Raw genomic sequence first — 22,819 nt, 5'->3', positions numbered from 1 at the left:
TAATAATCAGGTGTGCCAGTTGCATCTCAATCAGACAGCAATACATTAAAGAAATTTTCATTCTTTCAAAAAGGCTGCAAATGTGCAAACAATTTAAAAAACAATTTTGAAGTTTGTTTGCACGTAAAAACAAATACACCATTCAAAAAAAGCACAGATGTAGAGAGCAAAAAATAAAATTCTTTAGAAGATCCAGGACATTATGTCACAATAACACCATTTTTAAAACTTGTGTTTTGCATGTCCTTAAGACAATGCTGACCTACTGTTGATACAAGTGAAGTAGCACAGCCTGTTTCCCCACAGGACTAAGGAGCCTCTTGTGAGTGCTAATGTAATGTGGCTAATGTAATGGTTTCAGTACCAAAGTTGCCTCACAGACAGAGTGGGCATATATGCATGACACTACACTGGGTAGTATATGCATACCAATGTTCAGTATTTAAATTTCAGCACAGAGTAAAACAAAAAATGTATCTTATGATACTGCTTTCGTACATATTTACAAAATGTCTACTAGGCATTATTTCCCAGAATTTAGGTTTCATGCCTAGGAAATTTGAGACAAGAAATCAGTAGTATCATGTAGGAGAACACAAACCCTAGTATATATGCTAGCAATAATCTCTTGGGAATGGAAAAGTATGTACCATCATAGTGCTGAACTGAAATACTTTTAAAATCGACACATTTCAAATAAAAAAAGAAGTCATGACCAGACCAATTTTTAACAGTAAGCAAGTCACCTCCCAAGTCATGTGTCTAGATCCCAATTTATTACAAAGACGACAACTTCAAATCCAGTAACTGTCTTCAAATGCAGATATAAGTAGTGGTGGTAGTAGTAGCAAGAAATACAAACGGTGTATTAGAAAACAACCAGTTATGGTGACAACAAACTGATAAGATCACAGTATAATATTCTTTCATTATACTATTTAGTGTGAGGAAATTAAGTTCTCTCTTTCTTGATGTGTATTACCTCAAGAGAATCCAAGAAATATGGCACCGAAACAATCTGGAGATGGATTTAACATTTGAAAATTTAGAACCTGACAACACTGCTTTCCCCTTGCATTTGACTATTATGAACGGTAATATCAGACAGGAAAAGTTATGATTCAAAAATGGATCATCAACAAAGCAACACAGAATTATGAAAAATTTAGACTGGAATAGACCTCTAGATGTCCCTGGTCCAACTCTCTCTAGAGTCATGTCCAGACAAGTCTTGAGCATCTCCAAAGCTGGGGATTCCACAGCCTGTCTGGGTAGTCTGCTCCAGCATTTGAAAACACTTCTTTCCTACATCCAATCATAAGTTCCCTGGAACCTGTGAGTACTGATTTTCATACTCTTCCTTTTTCCAAGATGAGCTTACTTAACCTTTACTGTTCATCTCTATAAAGGACTACAAAATGTGCATATGATTTACTTTAGTTTATGAAAGTACTAAGTCTAGTATCTAGACTGAAGTCAGACTAACATTCAAAAGATGACCAACATATTTAAACATAATAATGATGGTGAGCAGAGAATTGATTTTACTGCAAAATATGCTTTGTAATGGCAACATGAAGGTAAACTATACTGTTTTACAGTGATACATATGCTATCAGTAATTTCTTTTTCTTTATCCTTTTTTAAGCAAAATGGAATTTTGCTTAAAACCTAAAATGCAGAAAAAATTTTGGAAGTCAATATAAAACTAATACAAAAGATAATTTTCTATTAAAACAGACAGGAACAAAGGTGGATGTTCACAGAAGCAGGAAAACCGTAATGAGAAAATGTGTTGGATTTTTTTTCCCTCCTGAATTTCATATTCCTATCTCAATACCACACATGGGGCTTTTTTTTAAATTACCACTTTGTTTAAAGCTGGTAAGAAACACAATAATCCTGGGATCACCTACACAAAGTTAGGAAATCTCCTTTAAGGATGAAGGTAATGCAGAGTTTGCTCGTATGTTTGCTAGTAGAGAGACTCTCTCACATTATACACTCAGTCAGCAATCTGATGTTAAATCTTATCCTATAAATTGACATGAAATGTATCCAAATGATTAAAAACTTCTTTATTTCCTGCTAGTAATTCATACTATTAGTTTATTACAAACACATCAATTGAACACCTCAGCCTAACATCAAACAGATAAGAAAGTCAAGCAAAGCAGAGAAGCAGGAAGCTTAAAAAACCCCAACCCCTAAAATTTGATTTGAGATGGGAAGAAGGATGCAACCAGAGGACAGAACTGTTTTACCTTACTAAAAAAAACCCACAACGGATTGTAAAAGGCTGTAGAAACCTAAGACTTTTGTTCATTTTTTCCCTGACAAGTGCTTGTTCTTAGGAGGTGGTGTCAAGCATATAGGTACATGGAAAGCACCAATGTTCTTTAAAGATTGATGTCCCTAAGTCTTTCATTTTAAATCTGAAAAAGGTATGAAATGTAAGCTACGAATTTTCTCTCACAGAAGAAGCCCAAATAAAAACATACTCTGAAATTTCTAGAATTTCTCTGATGAAGATTAGCAGTTCTTAAGTAAAAATCAATCCTACAATTTTAAACCCTTATCTATTTTTAAAAAGCCAGGAAAAAGCAGTCCATTGCTTCTCCAAGTAGCTCAGCTTTAGAACTCTGTCCCTCTATCTCTCATCTTTGTAAAATATTTGGAGATGCTTTTATCATAAGTGTTATGGCATGAGAACATGCATGTCCTGCAAAATTGGCAGGAATGCTCAGAAGACGACCATCTTTGCTTTCATGGCACACAAAAAAAGTAAAAGTAGCCTTTAGGACAGCGTTAGAAGAACATGGGTGACAAAAGGGGACATATTGCCAGCCTTGGCCTTAGTGAGGATGTGCTCTGCACTAATGCCACATTGTCATAAAATAACTGTAGGTCCCTGCCCTCATGCACAGTAGTCTTCCTCAGTGGCTGACTTAAGAGTTTAGTGGTAAACCCAGTGAAAAACAACACTGTGCATGCAAGACATGCAATTCTCTAAGGAATGTATTTGTCTAAACAAACCTTGCTTTCACTGAAACACAAGCTAGAGAACACATTTTTCGGTCACAGCAACTTCCATACCAGAGTTCAACTTTCAGTATCTTCAGATAGTAGCAGAGTAGTTCAAAAGAATTTGCAACCATTTTTCAGTAGTAATATGTTTTATTCCTTCCATAAGCCAAAAGGGAAAAAAAAAATCACAAAGGTAAAAAATTTAGGTTAGCTCTGCCCAAACTTTCCTAGCACTTTCATGATAAGACTAATTCTGGAGAATTCAATCAAGTTATTAGTGTCTGAAAATAGGGAAGTAAAAGGTAGTTTTTACCACACTGGTCACCACTAAAATTAAAATTAACCAATCAATGCTTGAGATGCACAACTTATTAACTAGCAAATTTCAAGAGATCCACTCTTATTTTTCTCTTTCAGACTATACCAAGAAAACAGGCTTCCAAATAGCCATAGATGAAGGTTTTCTGAAATTATGAATGTTTCTGCAATTTACAAATTTTTCCTCAATATTTTTTTTCTAATTTTATACAAGAGAGATAAAAGTTTAAACAGTGACTTCACCTTGAAGCTAATTTGCCTGGCAAGTTCTTTAGCCTCCTTGTCTGCCTGGCTTGACACGCTTCCGGATGTCAGTGGTAAGAGGGCTGTCTTCATAGACGTGCCACACATTTCACAACAGAAGTCTTGTGACCTGCCCACAAATGACAGAATAGCATGTTCTCAGTGTTCCTGCGTGCTTGTTTAAACAAACTTTTTGCAGAACAATCCATACAAAGTCAAGTGGTGGCAAGGCCAGTAGCTTAGAAACACTTCCCTCTGCCTCAAATCACATTATCTTGAAAAAAATACATTGACAATTATCTATATTACTAACACAAACTCTCTCATGTCATTTAGGAATGTATTAACAACTGACTTACATAACACAATTATTTATACTTTATTAATAATTTCTTACAATTAAAAAACCTATTTTATATCTGCAGCAAATAAAAATGGTAAGTGATAAAGATTTAACTATTATTACAAATGTTATACTGGACCCAGGAGCTTGCACCTCCAATCCAGGAATTTCGGTTTCTAGGAAAACATTACCTTCCCTCTCTTGCACACATCATCAGTCTATGGGGCACACTGCAGGCAACTCTCCAGGCCAGTGAGGAAGAGCAGAGCCTTGACAGCACAATATCAAGACCAACCCGCCCCACTGACTCACTCCTGTTATTGAATGCCACTGAGAAGAGTCTGGTTCTGCCTTCTTTACAGCCTCCTTTCAGATATTAGTACACATAGATATAATCCCCTGAACCTTCTCTTCTCCAGGCTGAACACTCCCAGCTCTTTCACTATCTCCCTGTATGAAATGTGTTCCACCCCTCAATCCCCTTTGTGGCACTGCACTGAATTAGCTTCAGGAAGTCCTTATCTTTCTTGTACCCTGACCTGGTCACAGCCCCGACCTGAACCCAGCACTCCTGATGTCTCACCAGTGCTGAGTACTGAAGTAGGATCACTTCCCTTGACCGGCTGGCAATGCTTCTCCTCATGCAATCCAGGACACCATCAGCCTTCTTTGCTGCAAGGGTATGCTGCTCCCTCATGATCAGCTTGGTCTCCACCAGAACCTTCCCTTCCAAGCTCCCTTCCAGATAATCAGCTGGTGTTATTCCTCTCCAGGGGCAGGACGTTTCTCTGACATTCCTCCAGCCCGCTGAGGCTCCTCTGAATGGCAGCACAACCTTCTGGCATATCAGCTACTCTGCTCTGTTACCTGCAAACTTGCTGAGAGTGCACCCTGTCCCAGCATCCAGGTTGTTAATGCCACTAATGACACTGAATAGCACTGGCCCCAGTAATGACACCGGGAATACACCAGTAGTGACCAGCCTGCAGTTGGATATTGTGTTAGTTATCACAGTCCTTTGAGCCAGGCAGCTCAGCCAGTTCTTAACCCACCTTACTGTCCCCACCTACCTAGGCTGTACTTCATGACTGAGGATAAGGGAAAGAACACCAAAAGCCTTGATAAAGTCCCTATAAACAACACCCACTGCTTTCCATCTGCCCACTAAGCTAATAATTTCATCATAGTAACCTCATCTTAAGCTAATTTCCTGGAGATCATTTAGAAGCAGTTGCTTCAGAATTTTGTTATTATTCATTATTATCATTATTTACTTAAGGGCAATGATACATTATTGTCTTGGTTGTTTTCTCCCCCACTTACTATCAATTCCATCATACCCACTTTCCCTGGAAAATGCTGCAATTAGTACGGTATTTATATCTGGAATAAATGCAAGATAATAGACTGAAGTACCTTATTTTCTACTCAATGCATTACTCTAAAAGTGAGTGAATATATATGTACCTACAGTAACAAACTTAGCACTTACTTCTTTGCAAGAGCTCTTCTTTCTTCTGGTGTGTAATCTAGAGATCCTATTGCTCCTTCACCTTTGGTTGGCATAAAACCAATGATGGCTAATAAAGCTGTTCTTACTAAAATGGGAAAACAGAGCTATGAACAAGGTGGCAGAAACAACAGTCATGTAATCTCATCCTACACTCAGAAAAGTTGCAGCTCTGACTGCAAAACTTCATTTTGCCAAGTCTGAATTTCATACAAGCAGCTCTGGTTTGGGGTTTTTTTTTCGTACACTGCAAGGCTTTCTTAGTTTTGTTTTAACATCATATTTTAAATAAAGAGAAGGCCATCAGCCAACAGAGAAGAAAAAATCAATTGTCAAAAAATGTTGCATCAAGAAGAGTGTTCCATACTTTAAAAATGATCAAAAAAAGGTAAGGCAGAACTGGCATATAAAGGGGAGGGGGACAGGGAGGGGAGGGGAGGCAGGGGGAGAAGAAGAAGGTAAGGAGGTTCACAGGGAATTCTTTTTCTGTGTGTTTTCTATTAGACATTAATTCTGCACTTTACCGTATACATGCTCAGTGTTTTTCTTTTATGCAAAGAATCACAGAGTTTGTTCCTTTTATGTCATCATAATAGGGGAAGGAGCTCACTTAAAATATTAATAACTGCTTATAACAGAATTGTCATCTAAAGCATCTCTCTTGACAACATCTATACTTGGATTTTGTTTTACAGAAGTAATGAAATTTTAGAATTCACTTTGCTAATAGATTTAGTAAACAAATACCGCATCAAAATAAGTACCACAGAAAAGAGATAGGTATTTAGAATATTTAGAAACACAGCATTTTCTGTGCTTTAAAAAAACATAAGAGACCTAACAAAAGTTGAAGAGTGGTCTGCTAGAAAACTCCTAAGATCTTACCAACATATTTTAAAAGTGAAACTGATATGTCAAGAAATAATTGATATATTGTACTCAGCAAAACTAAAATTACTTAAACACAAGCATATTGCCTTGGATGAACTGTGCCAACTCTCAATTTCTGTGATAATAGTGTTTTAAAAAATAGAGCAGATTCAGTTATTCTGAACTCAGACCACATTATCTTTCCTCTTAGTGCTCAGAACCACACCATTAGACTTGAAAACTCCCCTCTATTAATATTCAAGCTGGCTTTAGTGATCATATAAAAACAGGGCAAAGTAATAGCATTTATTTTCATAAGAACAATTTTAAAAAAAATCCACAAAGAATATTCTAACAGTCTGAGAATTCTTAATGCTTATGCATTCAAGTAAAGTAGAGCTTACCATCACCCCTCAGTTTCTCAACCCTGGCTTTTACTTAATATCATTTCCAAATCCACCTATTTTGCTCTTTCATGACCTTACATTTGACAAATTCCCCCACAGTTTTACACCCTCAAAATCTGTCTCCTTTTCCACTATAAATATTTAAGAAACATATTTAAGAATATAAATTGTTTAAGAAACAAGTAGTTTGACAGGGGTAACATTTTCCAAATAATTGTTACTTACTACTCCACGAAGGCTGCCATGTTTCAGGATGATGACCTGAGATGCTTAAACAAATTTTCTTCCCCACTTCAAACCTGCCATTTGCCTTCAAAGGAAGAAGGAGGATACAACAAAACATGCTAGAAGTTAACTCTTGAGTTTTGATAAAAGTTGTAAAAATCATGATCAAAACAATTCCATATGCAAACAATATGTGACAACTATATTACTGCCACCTCACAAAATTGGCATTCAGCTTGCTGAACACAGAACTCTGTCATCTGACTCTATTAGTGCATTAAGAAAACCTTCTACAAAACTATGCACAAAGGAAGGCCTTTGCCCCAAACTACAGGTCTGCCTTCCTACATCTGTGCAATGTTTTCAACAGAAACCCAGTGGGCCCATGAGGAGAACAAAATGTTAGACAATCACATCAGCAATGTGATTTCTCCCGAAGGAAAAAACTTCAATTTATTAGGCATAAAGCTTCATGCAATTAGAGATTACCAAAATCATCTTGCAAGACTTTGGATCTTCAATTATACTGTACTATGCAACCTTTCTTACAAAAATAACATTATGTTAAATGTCAAGAATCTCTCTCTCTCTCCACCTATGATAAAACTGATGACATGAAAAACTAGTAAGCATGCTTACTTACCGTCAGCAAAATAATGCTGGGTGGTTTCATGGGATATTCAGGTGGTAGCACTATTCGCCCATGATAAATCCCTCCATCAAAATCTGAATCTGGAGGGCCTCTAACAGTGAAGTGCCATTCAAAAAGATTATCCTAAAATGCCCCCATCAATCGAAGAAGTGGGAAAAAAAAAAAAAGGGTTTGTCACAGAAATAGACAACTCAATGCCATTTTCTTGAACAAGGACAGGCTGAAGAAACAGTGCTCAGCAGAAGTTTTAAAAAGTCAAAATCAAGTGGAGAGTTACTAGAATGCAGCACTAAGGATAAAACATTGTAGTTTTCTGGTAATTTTCTTACACAATAATTCGCCAAAACCCTCAAATTCATTATCCAAATTTTTTATGCTAGCTGTATAAATTATGACAAGAGTTTTATTACCCTGCAGATGGAAAACTGAGTCAATTAAGAGAAAACTGGATCTTTGCCTCAGTTAACAAAAATCTCTGGAGAACCAAGGGGAAATCTACACCAAGAACACTAATGACAGCCTCCCCAAAGCTCCTTCCGTGCCCAGGTCAACACAGGGACTTGACTCACACCCCAGAGAATTCCTATTCTTCCTCTTCCATTAACAATTTTGAAACAGCTACTTATTGCACAACAGGTACACTTCGAAATTTAGAGTATTATTTTCATTGGACATATAAATAACTCCTCTTTAAACATTATTTCTTTGGGGTTTTGAGCTGGTTTTTGTGTAGCAGAACTTGTGCTGCCAGTAACTTCCTAAATATTTACAAGCAGAACAACTCCTCCTGTTAGGACAGGAGCCTAAAAGAGGCTTGCTGTCAGTCAATGAAATCCCTCAGCTAATCCTAAACACTGGTATTACAGCCTTGGGACTGCCCACCTAGTTACAATTTTTCAAGTACAGGAGATAACTGTAATGATTTCCAGCATTTCCTTTCATCTGCCACTGTTCTCTTCCCAGTGAGACACTGATCCAATCCAGAAGTAAGACCTTCATGTAGGTTACAAATAATAGCAAGAATTAAACCTTTCATTTCACCACAGGAAGGGGAAACAAGGTACAGATAAAAACTAGTAGACAATAAGGTATATTTTATAGCATCTAGGAACATGCATCATTATGTGAGCATGTTTAGCATGTTATACATTTCTGCAAACAGTTAAAAATCAAACCTCCCAACTGAATACCACAGAACAGTGCCTTTTTTAAATTAATCCAGTGAAATTAGAAGGGTTTTCTGTTTAAGCTTCTAACCACCAGAACTTCATTGTCCTCTCAGCCCAAAAACTTAACCGGGTGTTTAGGCAAGAAGCTACTCCTTATGTGAAATCCCTCTCTCTTACAATGCATCCAGAATTGCACACATTTATGTTTTTCACAGGTTTTCTTAAATGCAAAATAGCAATCCTCAGACATCACTTTGGGTTAAGTATTTCAGTGAGCAACTCAACAACTGAGCCCGATTTCATGTTTGGGTACAAAAAGCTTGACTTAAATATTATGTATTTACACAGTCTTGGAAAGGAGATGGGGGAATAAACACATCCATGCCATCCATAAAACTACTTAGGTGCAACGTAAAACTATTATGTACTTTCACCAAAAACCTGGAACTACAAGACCACTGAAGTTGAATTCTGCTGCTGATTTCCATCATAGGGAAAAAAAGAGGTTTGCTAGTATTTAAATATGCACATTTTAAATATATATGCATTTTAGAGAAGCATATATTAATTAAGAGTATATATGAATAAAACTGCCTAACTACAAGCTCTTGCAAACATATAGAGAAACAAACCTCCAAAGGCTGTGCATGATAATGATCTGTAGGATCCTTCAGTTCCGCAGCCTCTTTCATCAATCGTTTGACAGCTGAAAAAAAAAAGATGTAAGACATGAAAATGAAGAAAATAAATTAATATGCATTGCATAGAAAAATACATAAAACATTTCTTGAAGAACTCTACTCAGCTAACTAATCTTTTCCAGCATATTCCAGCTTCTTCACTAGAGCTCATAATTCAAGACACGATACAATTACTTACGATGAATAAAACTTAAATGGGTTATACAAGCATACAGTTATGAAAAATATGTTGCATGGTCACAGAGTTTCTCAACACTGAACACTGGGACTGAAGTAGTTTTATATTAGTAACTGCACCAGACAGGAGGAAAAACATATGTATCATTAACAGAGTTTCAGACTACAAGATATATATGGCTAACAACCTCAATATTTTATGATACAGGACATCAAAGATGTGCATCTTTAACAACTGCTGAAAAGCTTTATCCTGATACCTCCCATAACAATTATGTGACTACTCCCTTAGTTGTTCAAAGGGAGGTCACAGTAATACTGGACAGAAACCAACACATCACCAGTGAGAGGAGATGAAGTTTTTATTTGGTTTGGAAACACATATGCCTAGCCATAAAAATTTACCCAGGACCTCTGCAGTTGGAATCTGCCACTGAGTGTGAACGCCCAGGTATTTTTCTATCATAACTTCAGGATAGTCATTAGTAACCTTCTCCAACCTTCTACTTCAGAAATACCAGCATCATCTGTATTTTCTGCATCTCCTTCTTCTGGCCACTTTGTAAGCTGCTACAACACTTGTACTTCCAGGTGCCCTCATGCGCACCATACATTAATGTCTAATAAAAAACTCTAAACACCCCACAGAGGAATTTTCCTTCCAGTCTACTGTGAGAAGTTCTTTTCCTCTTCACGCTTTTGGACAGCTATAAACAATGGCTCAAAGTTTGAGAATTTCACTTCTTACAACCCAAAAAGAACACCGATTATGTGGAAATTTGCTGCCGCCAGTTACCCCCGTTATGCTGCTGCCACAGGGAAGTGTCAATTAAACACCCTACAAATCCCACCAGGTCACGTCACAGGTAGCAGCATTCTGCTGAATAACAGTTTGTCTCTTTCATGTTCATTAAGGTTTACCAGTTCATTAGAGAGGAATAATAAGATAACCAGTCTGGACCAGAAAAGGCTTTGGACTCAGCATTGGTTCACAGCCAACAAGCCTGGACACTTGCCTTCAGAAGAAGAGTGGCATGCACCAGGATGAGCTAATTCAGGAGCGAACACCCCATGAAGCAAAAGGGTGACCATGAGAAAACTGAGAATGTATGTAACGAAGCCTAATAAAGACAGAGCAGCCATGGACAAGGCAGACAACTTTTTCTGAGATTTCCCAGCTGAGGCACCAAGACAGAGAAGAAGAAATACAGTCTCCCATAACAGCATCATGTGCAGTCACCCATGTTCACTGCAGGAAAGCTATTAGAGCATAATACTATTCCACTCTTGGGGCATTCCACAGCAAAATCTAATTTAGCTCTCATTTACCACAGAGATAATTTGCTTATAAGAAGTTTTCAGTATTAAGCAACCCAGGACATCTTAAAAATCTATCAGGTGACATAACTTCAGCCTTCCAGTACCTGAAGAGAGCCTACAAGAAAGATGGGAAAGGGACTTTTATAAGAGCATGTAGCAACAGGACGGGGAAATGAGAGTAGATTTTGATTAGATATTAGGAAAAATTTCTTTCCTGTGAGGGTGGTGAGGTGCTGGAACAAGTTATCCAGTGAAGTTGTGGATGCCCCATCCCTGGAAGTGTTCCAGGCCAGGTTGGGTGGAGCTCTGAGCAACCTGGTATAATGAAAGGTGCCCCTACCCATGGCAGGGGTGTTGGAAGCAGGTGATCTTTAAGGTGCTTTCCAACCCAAGCCTTTCTATTATTCCATGATTCTAAGCAGCACATGAACAGCAGAAAGGCTGAGAACTGGGGTTGTTCAGCCTGAAGAAAAGGCTCTGGGGAGACTTTAGTGTGACCTTTCAATACCTAGAAGATGCTTATAAGAAAGAAGAAACTTTTTACCACAGCCTGTAGTGACAAGACAAGAGGCAATGGTTTAAAACTCAAAGAGTGTAGGTTTAGATTGGACATATGGAAGGAATTCTCTACAGTGAGGGCAATGAGGCACTGGAACAGGTTGCCCAAAGAACAAGTTGTGGATGCCTCATCCCTGGAAGCACTGAAGGTCAAGTTGGACACATCTTTGAGCTGCGATCTAACTGAAAGTGTCCCTGCCTGAGGGAGGCTGAACTAGAAGACCTTTAAAGATCCCTGCCAACCCAAACCATTCTGTGCTTCTCTTCCCACACTGCTGAAAAATGCCAACTGAGAGGCTGCAAAGAAAAGCCTGGAGCAAATAAAGGTTCACTCTGAGAACACGTGATCCAGTGAAGAAAGCATGAAACTGTTTCTTCTTTAAGCTCTGCTGCAGTATTCATGAACACAGTTCCTCCTTTGGCTACCAAAAACTGTGGTGGAAGAAACAAGCATAATTCACAAAGTCTGCCTTCAACAAGTTATGGTATTTCAACCCAATTAAGTCACACTGAGTCACTGAGTAAACATTTGGCAATGGCAATTCTGAAAAATCAGAATGGTTTGGGCCCATTTGAAATAAAGAATTGCAGACTATCAATGAAGTCAAAGAGTATCACTAATTCAGCCAAAAGAGAAGTCAAGACACTGAATTTGTCTAAGACAGGTTTTAAAGACACAATTATCAATTTATTTTTCAATGTGGCATAACCATCAGCATGAAAAATAACCACAGTTTCACAGATACACTCAGCAACACTTTATCAACGTTCATCAAAATTAAATGCTGAGGAAATTAAGTTCCTGGACTAGAGATTACAGGAGAGTTCCTACCCAGCAGGAAGTGTGGGAGCTGTCTACTGCCCTGAGGAGGAAAGAGAACACTACAGGTCAGAGACTCTGCCTGACAGCCTGCCTCTTGTGTTACACTGAACTTACCAAAATTTTCTGAAAAGCAAAATATGGATATTAAAAATCTGAGAATCAAATTTAAAGCCCCCAGCTTGCTTTAGGATTGAGTGGTGGAATAACAATTAATGAGCAAAATCTGTACAATATATGCATATATGATTCCTAGATTTATTTCTGCCAAAAGCCACGTCCAGTCAAATTCTACTTTCATCATCACTTACTTTAAGCTACCCTGAAACTTCAGTTCACACAACTGCTTCTCTTGGATATGTCTGGAGGTCACATTCAAGTACTCCTGCTATGTGGAGCTGGCTATGTGCCCAACTAGACAAGTCTGCACCTACTGGCTCAGGACACCTTCTGGACACAGAAAACGCAAGTGATCAGTCTTTGTAAACGTCAGTATTATTGCTTAAAGGGATGACAGGATTTGAACATCCGCGGTGTTCTCTTGGTAAATCATTATGCCCTTCCTTTAGGAAAAAAAAAAAGGTTGTTCATGACAGTATCTTCCTCAAATGCATAGCAACCCTTTCATTCTGAAATGAATTCCCAAACTGAAATTTCAGTTGTACTGTTTGAAAAAGAAAGTACATAATGAACAAATAAATAATGGAATCCAAAACAGCTGGCATAAAGCTAGAGATCTCTCAATCTTTCAAGTTGACTTATCTAATCTGGGGAAAGAGGAATAAAACAACCTGACAGCTTTTACTGCTTTGGCAAATGTTTCCTACCTTTTTATTTATGACAGCTATTCTTTTTTTTTTTTCACTTCAAGCAAGATTTAGAGGTCTACTCAGGAGAAATATAGAAGTAGTAATTTTTCCCTATGGCTCTGCTGACCAAAACAGCACAAGAAAGGATGCAACTTATTTACTGAATACAGGTTTTCCAATGAAAGTAAAACTCTCATAAAACCCTTCATCTCAGAGAAACTTCTATAACTACTCAATCCACTTAAGCTATTAGTAAAACACAGGTCATCTTTGTTACATGTTTGTCTATTAATGAGGCTACTATCTACAACTACAAAAAATAGACAAAAAGAGAAAAATTTTAAAAATTGAAATCACATAAACCATTTGAGACAAGCATCAAGTCCCTTCAATTACATGCATGTGTCATGGATGACATGTTCAGAGGGTCTTCTTAAATCCAGCCGGCCTTGTTTTCTTCCCCCCTCCACTCTATTGCCCCCTCCACTCTATACCTGACCATCAAGCCAAGAGTGCCTGACCCACGGCTGGTGTAACCATCAAGTGATGGCAGAGGTCAAAGTGCAGAGAGTCACCTGCTGAATCACCAGTCCCCACAGCAGCCCAAAGCACCAGGGAACCCAAACTGCATTGGCATTCAAAAGAAAATCCCATTTACTAAAGGTAACGTTTAAATTTCTTGTAAGAGGAAAAAATAACAGTGAATCACACTGTCAGTAGTTCCACTGCATAAAGAATGGATCACATCACTAAAAAAAGTCAGGATTAAGTTCATGTGTAAAGTACACAGGATTTCTTGTAAGATGACAGTACTTGAAGAGCTTTGACATTTTAAGCAAAAAAACCCCCACCTTTAGTGATGTGGTCACTGACGCACGTAAGGAAACATATTTAAAACAAAGAGTCACAGTAAGTCTTTGATATGGAAAACAGTATTTTTCAATAGTGTTTTTTTTGCTGGACTCTGTAGAGAATGGCTTAGTAAATCTAAACACACAGCAACTCTAACAGGTTCACAGCGACACACACAGTGTCACTAGGTACCTGTGTGTTACCTGTTCCTTGTGGATGTGATTCTCCTGGACAGCTTAGAACCTGTGAATGATGTGCAATCATTTGTGAACTAAAAATAATAGAAGAGGGGAAAAGGGGGCTTGAGACAACTACTCTGAAATACCAAGTACAATCCTTTTGCAGAACAGTGTTAAATGATATCTACTCTAGAAATTAACCCAAGGTACCATATTTTCAAGTGAGCTCTGTATCACTTGAGTGATATAGTGCTTTTCTCCTCTACCTCTGCATTCCTTCTGCCTATTCATGAAGCCTCCATCTTAACCCTTCCAAGTTCGCACCTGTCTTTAAATAGATTTTTGAGCACCTGTACATATTTTTGTATGCTATTTCACAAAAATGTGACTATATTTTCATAAAAATTTGCACAGCAGTTTATAGTAAATTAATTTTGAATCAAGACTACAATTAAAGTTTCATTAGGACCCAGATACCTGATCCTTTTTCACAAAAAAAAAAAGCTCAAACAACATCCCAGTCACATCCAAAAATAAAATCCCTGGAAGACAGACAAAGCTTCAGTTGGGCAAGTCCTTTAAACCACTGATGAGGAGAATATACTATATATTCTGTTCCTTTAAATATCTTTTATAAAGTATTCCCTACCACCTCTGTGATGGGACAACACAAATCTTTGCTCTGACAACTCAGCAGCCATGCAAAGATGTACAGATACTTACACATTTTTCAGTCTTGTGGCACCAGAAAGCCAGCAGTAGAAGAAGCAACCCATAATGCTAACAATCCTTGCCATACTACCAGTGATCACCTTATCAAAACTACATCCTCCTGTGCTAGAGGAATGGGCAAAATGAAGAAGAATTAAAATTTCAGTCTCAGACTCTTGAAAACGGTGAACAACATAATTTTAAAATCACCACCTATAGTTTCCCCATGATTTTAAACATCATGAAGTACAGAACACTATTTTCATACTAAAGAAACCACACTTCTTTGTCTAAATGAAAGCAAATGGAGACAATTAAGTTGCTGATCATTGAACATCAGTACTGCTGTGATGTTCTTTATTAATCAAGTTCCCATTTTATTTTGATCTCATGTAACAAGACAAAGCAATTGTTCTTACAAAACCAAAATGTCTAACTGCAGAACTGGAACAACTGTCTGGGGCAGCCATAGCTTCCAAAATTGCTTTTATTTTCAAATTTGATGTTTTGGTTTAACTCCACACAGCTACTAGAAATTACACAGCTGCTTGCTCATTCCCTCCCAGTGCTCTACTCTGGTGTCAAGGAGTATCAGGAGTGAGAAAAAGTAAATCTTCTGGGTTGAGATAAGAACAGTTTAATAACTGAAGCAAAGTAAAATACAAAACTACTAATGATAATTTTAAAATCATGATAGTAATGGTAACGAAAAAGAGAGAGAGAAATAAAATCCCAGAAAAACAAGGGATGCTCACCACCCACTGACCAATGCCTAGCACATCCCCCAGCAGCAATCAGCCCCTCCCAGCCAACTCCCCCCAGTTTATACTCTGGGCATGACATTCTACAGTGTGGAATATCCCTTTGGCCAGCTCGGGTCAGCTGTCCTGGCCATGCTCCCTCACAGCTTCTTGTGCCCCTCCTCACTGGCAGAGCACGAGACACTGAAAAGTCCTGACTCAGAGTAAGCACTACTGAGCCACAACCAAAACATCTGTGTGTTACCAACATGATTCTCACACTAAATCCAAAACACAGCACTGGACCAGCTACTAGGAAGAAAATTAACTCCATCCCAGCTGAGACCAGGACATTTCTTTGGCAGTTCCTTCGACTTCTGCTACAAAACAAATGGAATCACCATTTCTGAAGAAACAGGCCAGCTGTTTTCCACCCTCAGGGTCTCGGATACATCCTTTCTCAAGACCCATAAGCCTCCTGAATAGCTGCTTTACATCTTCACAGCCTCACATACATTCTTTCACACAACAAACAAGCCTCCTGTACTCATACAAAGTATAAAAACTATTAAAAAAACGAAAAAAACCTTTAAATTAGTCTTGTCTTGCTTTCCTCTAACCCTCAGAAACAGCCAACTTTTAGTACTCATTTCCCTCAGGGCAGCAGCAAATACAGTACTCTTCTTGTAGTTGCAATTCAAAACAACTGGGTTTTTTGTTGTTGTTAACAAAGGGAGGTTAAACTTACAAAATGCAAGGTGCTTGTTGAACACACTAAGATCAAACAATTTCTTCAGCCTTAATAAAATTTTAACATCTGTTCAACTTTTTGTTTTTAAATAATCTATCCTTATTTCGTACACAGAAGACACTAAGCAGCACAGTGGCTACTGGCTACTTCCTATTTGCTCTGTTTTGTTAACAAAGAACTGACGTGTGCTTGTTGGCACAGAACACTTACTTGTACAAAATATGGAGTGGAGAAAGAAGTACCGTTTGTAGAAAAAGCCGCAATCTTATTGAAGATGACAGCTAAGAGGATCACAATCTCAGCATTGTTACGTTTCCTATGCCTCCAAGATCCCAAAGCACTGCCCTGGGCAAAAATGCAGGACAGCTTGCCGTGCCTCCCTCCACGTGCTCTCCCTATGCCTCCAGTGCCCTTGCTAATCAAATCATCGATGAGGTGGCCTGCTGAAAACAAAACAAACCCTGCCCAAAAAAAATTAAAAAACCACTGCTGTTTGTGGGCTCTGTGTGAGGCACTGTAAGTAGCTCTTCATAATTCAAGTGTCTGTGCTAATACCAGCTCAGATGCCTGGTCACAGCCTACGCAAAAGCGAGAGATTGTCACTACAAGAGCAGTGACTACAAGATTTGGTGTCTGATCTTACAGCAGGCTAAGGGTCACAGCCCTTGGGGAAAAAAAAAGTTAAGAGATTATTCCAAGTAGCTGTCTTATAAATTTCAGAAAATAGGGATGTTCCTGAGGCATGAAGAGGATGAAGTCTGTGCTTTAGTCAGCTGAGCTTTAATATTGATGGGAGAGGTTTATCAGCCATGTGGTAGCAGGCTGATATACACTAACTAAACCATTTTGAAATCCTATGACAGAAAATAGCCTGCCCTTTTACAAGAGCTAAAAATACACACAAAAATATGAAGTAACAGCTTACAAGGCTTTGCCTTATTGAAGCAATACAAAGAAGCCTGAAGTGTGAAGTGCGAAATTTCATCCCTTCCAAAATTACCAGTCTTTTTGGGAAGAAATAAAAAGGAAACTCACGTTCATGGGCAGCGTGAGAAGACAGCATCAGGTGAATTCTTCCATGGCTCCTTGCTCTTACAAAGAGTAACTGGCAGGAAACAGGAGCCACTTGGCCATCCCAGACCTGCACTGGCCATGGCCTGTACCTATGGCAAACTGAGACCTGTCAGAGCTGCGCTGCCTCTCATTGACACAGATGTGGTGTGCAGCGGAACAATGTGCTTTGTGCTGTGGAGAGTTACCATCTTTCAGATATGTTGGGATGAACTAATATTAGCTGTAGAAACAGGGATAAGGAAGAAGATGAACACATTGCCTAGGAGCAATCAGCAGCAGGACAAAGCTGTGTAGCAATATTGCTCTTTTGTGGTCTGTTAGAGAGCACACAAAAAGTACAGCACTGGAGAGCCTAAATGATCCCCACCCATCAATCTGGCCCAGCATATTCATAGAAGAGGAATCAAGGTATTAACCACAGATGAACCTCAGGTGCTTCATAATTCTACAGCACAATTTGGCTTAAAAATAAAGATCAATTAAAAACACGTGTTTCTTTTACCAAAATTTTCCTATTAAAAGTGTGTTTTCACCTATAACATTACATTAAAGCAACTTATACTAAAAGGGTTACTAGGATTTGCCCTTTTAAAAACTACTGAGCAGATGGAAGTCACCATTTGCAGTTTGCTCAAGTCCAAAAGCAGATTTCAACAGTAGAAGCCTCTTGTACAGGTACAAAACGATTACTTTTTCCACTCTGTCTCAAGATAGCATGTTCCAAATCCCTAAAGCTGACCTAAAGGTTAGCAGCTTGGTTCTTCCTCTATTACAGGCAAAGGAACAACAACAGGCACAAGGACAGTTACTTGTTCTAAAGCCCTAGAGGGCTCAGTTACCAAAATAATCCCTTTAGTTCGGAGATGACACAACCTCTTGAAATAGAAAATATGGTGGACTTCTTTTTATGTATTTTAGTGCATTTACATTAATTGAAACCATCTTAATATTAGAATATTCTACAGTTCCATCTTAAGCCTGTAGTTGAATGGCAAGAGTAAGATACCACCACTAAACTGCACATGTAACTGTAACAAGATCAGAATTTGTAAAACATGCACAGAACTATTAAGTAATTACATATACTTATCTACCTGGTTAGCAAGTAAAGTGCCAGACTAAAAGCAGTGGCTATACATAATTACAGTCAACTCATTTTAATGGACAACTGTTGAAGAAACAATATTTATTTAAAATATTTTTTATACTTATTCAACACCTTTCTGCCCATCTGCTCAGTGAACGATTTCACACATATTGACTATTGAAATCAACATTTTAAATCGTTATAGAGGTTTTAAAAGTTATTTATATAATTTATAAACTGTCAGTCTCTATATAGAAAGAAATAGTTTAATATATTAATATGGAACCAAACATGTTTAACAGGGAGAAGTAATATTGATCCATTGTATGAATTATTTGTCTTTGCTGCATAAAGTTCATTTTACTACAGAATAACACAGGTGCTGAAAATTAATTCCAGTAAAGGTAATTTTCTCTTGAATATACGGGAGACAAGTAACAACAAAGGGGAAGAACATTTCTAAATTAAGCCACAAGTATTTGTCCTCTCCACCCAGATCCCAGGTGCTTGTCATACAGTACACCACCACTGTTTCCCATGACGTGGCAAACCACAACTAGTGAGCATGTTTGTGTGGCCTTGTACATTCACATATGGGACACATCCTGCATGTCTCCCTAAAAAAAGTATTCATTCCTGATATTTTAAATGACAACAAGTTAATCATTTGCTTAGTGATTCTTTTTATCTTTGGGTTATGCAACTTGGGTTGGGTGAGACTAAAGGATATAATTTAGCAACAGACACATCATCTGCATGAGATATGTTTGTAAACAAGCATGTCACTGACATTTGTAAAGCACAACTCACCGTAACATTCAGTTTCTCCCCACCTCCCACGCTGGTAACAGGACGGTATGATTAAAAAATAAAGCCACTATTCATCATAATAACATGAAGCCGATAATGCCTATTTCTCAACACCTGGTTAGGGGAAAGCAGGGGCAGGACGACAGCCGACACACAAACCCGACCAGCCCTTACAAGCTGTGGATGAGGTTTTGCTTCGGCAGTGTCAGGCCTCTGGCTGTGCAAGCAGCTCTCAGAAGGTGAAGCCCTGGCACAGCCGGTCAGAAGCCACTGCTCCAACACAGCCCATACGGGCGAACATTGCCTGTACACTATTTGCTTCCTAGGAATCAAAACCTTCCCTTCTAGCGCTGTTTCTCCAGGCATCACCCACATCTCTTGAGGCGTCCCTCTCACTTCAAGGATTCAAAGGAAAGGCCAGGAGTTACAGGCATGAATTTTAACATGCAAACTTGTCAAACCAGACATGTGAACAAATACAGACACACAAGTGAATAGAGCCTGTACAGAAACACTTCTGCAAAACAAACTGACGGCACACACGCCAAGTTATCCTTGGCAGTCTGTCCCCTCACACGCACCTAGTCGGAGAGGAGGCGATGCCCCGGGGAACAGGGCACGGCCACCTGACTAAACGTTCAAAGGTACGTTTCCACGAACCACCAAAAAATGCGTGGGCACACAGACTTGGCGGTCGGGGTGTTTTGAACCGAATTACAGCTCGGAGGAAGGTTTCAACGCCATCGCACTGCGAAGGCAAGGCGAACCGATCCCGGCCGGCCTCCGCCTGAACGCCGCCACCGCCCCAGCGCAGGGGACCCGCCGCCGCGGCCCCCGGCCCTCCTCCCAGCCGCGGCCTCGGCCCCGGCCCCTCCGCGACCCGCGGCAGCCCCGAGGCGGGCGCGCCCGCCCGCAGCGGCCCGGGCAGCCCGTGAAGGAGCGACCGCCACCCCCGCCCGGCCCCGCCGCCTACCCGGGCTCTTGAGGTTGTACCGGGCCTCCATGGCAGCGGGCACCGCTCGCTCCGTCCGCGGCTCCGGTGGCGGGGGCAAGGGGCGGAGGAGGAAGGCCGGGCCCGGCCGAGCCCGCCTCGCCTCGGGACACTCCCCTGACGTGGCAGCGGCGGCGACAGCCCCGCCGTGACCGCGGGGGGAGGCACCTGCTGCGCCGGCACCGCCCCGGGCCCGGCCCCGGAACCGCAGCCGGGAGGGGACGCGGTGCTGCCGTGCCCGGGCCGCGGTGGCTGGGCGAGTGACAGTGTCCCTTCTGCGTCCCGGCCCGGCTCCGCCCCGACCTGCCGAGGAGATGGGGCGAGGTGCCTCTGGACCTCGATGGGTTTGAAAACTGGGGGCTCGGAAAGGGGGCTTTCGGGACCCCCACAGACCCAACGCCCACCCCGCCCAAAGGACTTCACTGTGAGACTTAGTAGGATCTTGTTTCTTGGTTTTCAGGATCATGAAAGACTGAAATGGTGTCATACGCCAATGATTATTATTTTAGGTAAGACTTACCAGCAAGAGTGTGACTTGATAGCCATCATTTCCATGCCAGAGTGACAGAGGGATATTTATATCTGCAACTGTTTCTCTTCCCCCTGGTTATAGGCGTAATATGCTTGGGATAGCACTTTTAAGAATATATTGCTAAGAAAATATCTAAATTAAAGTGGTCAGAATCTCAGGAGTCTCCATTTCCTTTTGATTCAGTACAAGCTGTAAATAAGAAAAAAATATGCTTGTCCTCATCATAACTTTGAAGCTCATATCTAGCTCATATTGTCCTTCATTTCACCTGTGAAATGAATTGTCCCTAATTTCATGTTACTTTTATATTCTTCATAATCATACTAAGAAAAATAATTATTTATGTTTTGATGTCTTAGTTCTCTTTTTCTCTTTCCCTCTTTGAACAGCAATGGCAAACAGTTGTAAATAAAAATACTTGAGTAGGTACATATTTTTCACCTTGTCATGTTCTCAAACGCAAAACAATGTGTTAGTCTTCCCTTCAATAAGTAAAGAAAGGGACTTTACTCCTGAACAACTAGCAAAATTTTCAAAGGGAAAAAGTTATCATAATTTTTACTGGACAAAGCACTATGAATAATAGAAAGGGTTATTAATGTATAGAGATGGGAAAATATGGCATCAGACCTTGGGGTTCCCTCTTGCAACGAAAGCACCCTAAGGTACATTAAATGGCCATCAACTCTTGATGACATTTCAGCATTTCTGACCACTTGAGACAGTGAGCTGCAGGCACTGGCTGTCAGGTTCACAAACTTTTGGTCATAAGTATGCCTCGTCTTTCCTTATCTTCCAGAGCCACCTTGCTGTGCAGCTGGAGAAGGGCGTTGGGACGATCTGTCACTAAATCGTGCCCTTCTCCAAAGTATGAAAGAGGTATTTTGCATTCAGAAATCTGGATTTCCATGTAAAAAGTTCTGGAATCTATTTTGGTTGAAGATAATTTTTGAAGTTGTGTTATAACATTGATAGGATAAAGTGGTACTACATAAGTGTCATGTGGAGTTCAGCTTTGCCTTCTGGGCTCTGGCCTTTGACCCTGGATGCACAGTGTCATTTTTTATAGTTCAAGGAGGAAGCACCTGCAGTTAATATGAAACTTGGGCTTTCAGCTAAAAAAAAGATAGTCACTCTAACTGCATGACAGCTAAGCACTATTGAAAATAAGCTGAATAGACTTAAAGCAAGAGAAGTAATGCTGAAAGGAGGTGCACATTTCCCCCATTTAAGTAAGCTACAGTGTGGCCTGGCTGGGAGCTGGGGGAATCGCCATGAGATATTGTGCAGAGCTAGCAGAACAAGCCTGCTTTCATTTTCAGATGTACCGTTAGTTAAAAGTCAGAGCTGCAGGACGTGAATGCTGCCAGATAAAACTGCTGATTCCTACAAGGTAGTCAGCATACAGTTAGAGATCTGGGGATTAATTCCCAGCCCCATACCTCAGCAGCTGCTTGGGGCACATGAGGAGCTGGCACTGCAGAGCTCTTGCACAGTCAGCGTTGCCAGTCCAGAAGCAGCAGCCTCCCTCCTCTTCCTGCCTCTGGTTAAAAATACCCTTTGGATTTGTGTTTTCATCTGCCTTTTGTTTAGACTTTTGCAGGAAGAAGCCATTTTGTACTAGAACTTGTGGGTTTTAAAACCAAACACCAAATATAGTAGCAAAATTGCAGTCAAATCCTACATGCTGGCAGCACTTCATGTAGCTTGTGTATCCTGTCATATGATCTAACTTGGTGAAAAAATAAACATGCTCAGCTGAAGCGCATAGAAACTGAAAGTTTGCCTGAACACTGCTGCAACAAAGATTTTGTTATTTAATGCCACACTGAATCTGTACTGAATTTTTTTCTCATGTTTCTATGTACTTTTCTGTAGTTGTCTTTGGATAAAAACAGAGACTCTGATAGATCCACCTAGCTTCAGGTCCAGAGACTGATAGA

At 39.8% G+C, this 22,819-nt stretch overlaps 1 protein-coding gene across 3 annotated transcripts in view; it reads right to left on the bottom strand.

Annotated features, from left to right (window-relative positions):
- Positions 1 to 20,477, bottom strand: part of UBE2J1 (ubiquitin conjugating enzyme E2 J1) — a 28,776-nt gene extending 8,299 nt beyond the window's left edge. The window contains exons 1-6 of one of the 3 annotated variants that reach the window (XM_069011164.1): positions 20,327 to 20,477; positions 9,397 to 9,470; positions 7,587 to 7,718; positions 6,944 to 7,028; positions 5,424 to 5,529; positions 3,589 to 3,718 (exon numbers count right to left, since the gene is read on the bottom strand). In XM_069011164.1, coding sequence (XP_068867265.1) covers positions 3,589 to 3,718; positions 5,424 to 5,529; positions 6,944 to 7,028; positions 7,587 to 7,718; positions 9,397 to 9,470; positions 20,327 to 20,357 — 558 coding nt within the window. In that variant the 5' untranslated portion in view covers positions 20,358 to 20,477. Of the gene's footprint in view, positions 1 to 3,588; positions 3,719 to 5,423; positions 5,530 to 6,943; positions 7,029 to 7,586; positions 7,719 to 9,396; positions 9,471 to 17,417; positions 17,505 to 20,326 lie in introns of those variants that run through there. The other 2 variants (XM_069011162.1, XM_069011163.1) reach the window with 2 other exon arrangements.
- Between the last annotated feature and the right edge of the window lie 2,342 nt (positions 20,478 to 22,819).

This window comes from Aphelocoma coerulescens, chromosome 3 (assembly GCF_041296385.1).
Source record: "Aphelocoma coerulescens isolate FSJ_1873_10779 chromosome 3, UR_Acoe_1.0, whole genome shotgun sequence".
NCBI lineage: Eukaryota > Metazoa > Chordata > Aves > Passeriformes > Corvidae > Aphelocoma > Aphelocoma coerulescens.
The sequence above is the reverse complement of the archived record's forward strand: the minus strand, read 5'-3'. Positions and strand labels throughout refer to the sequence as shown.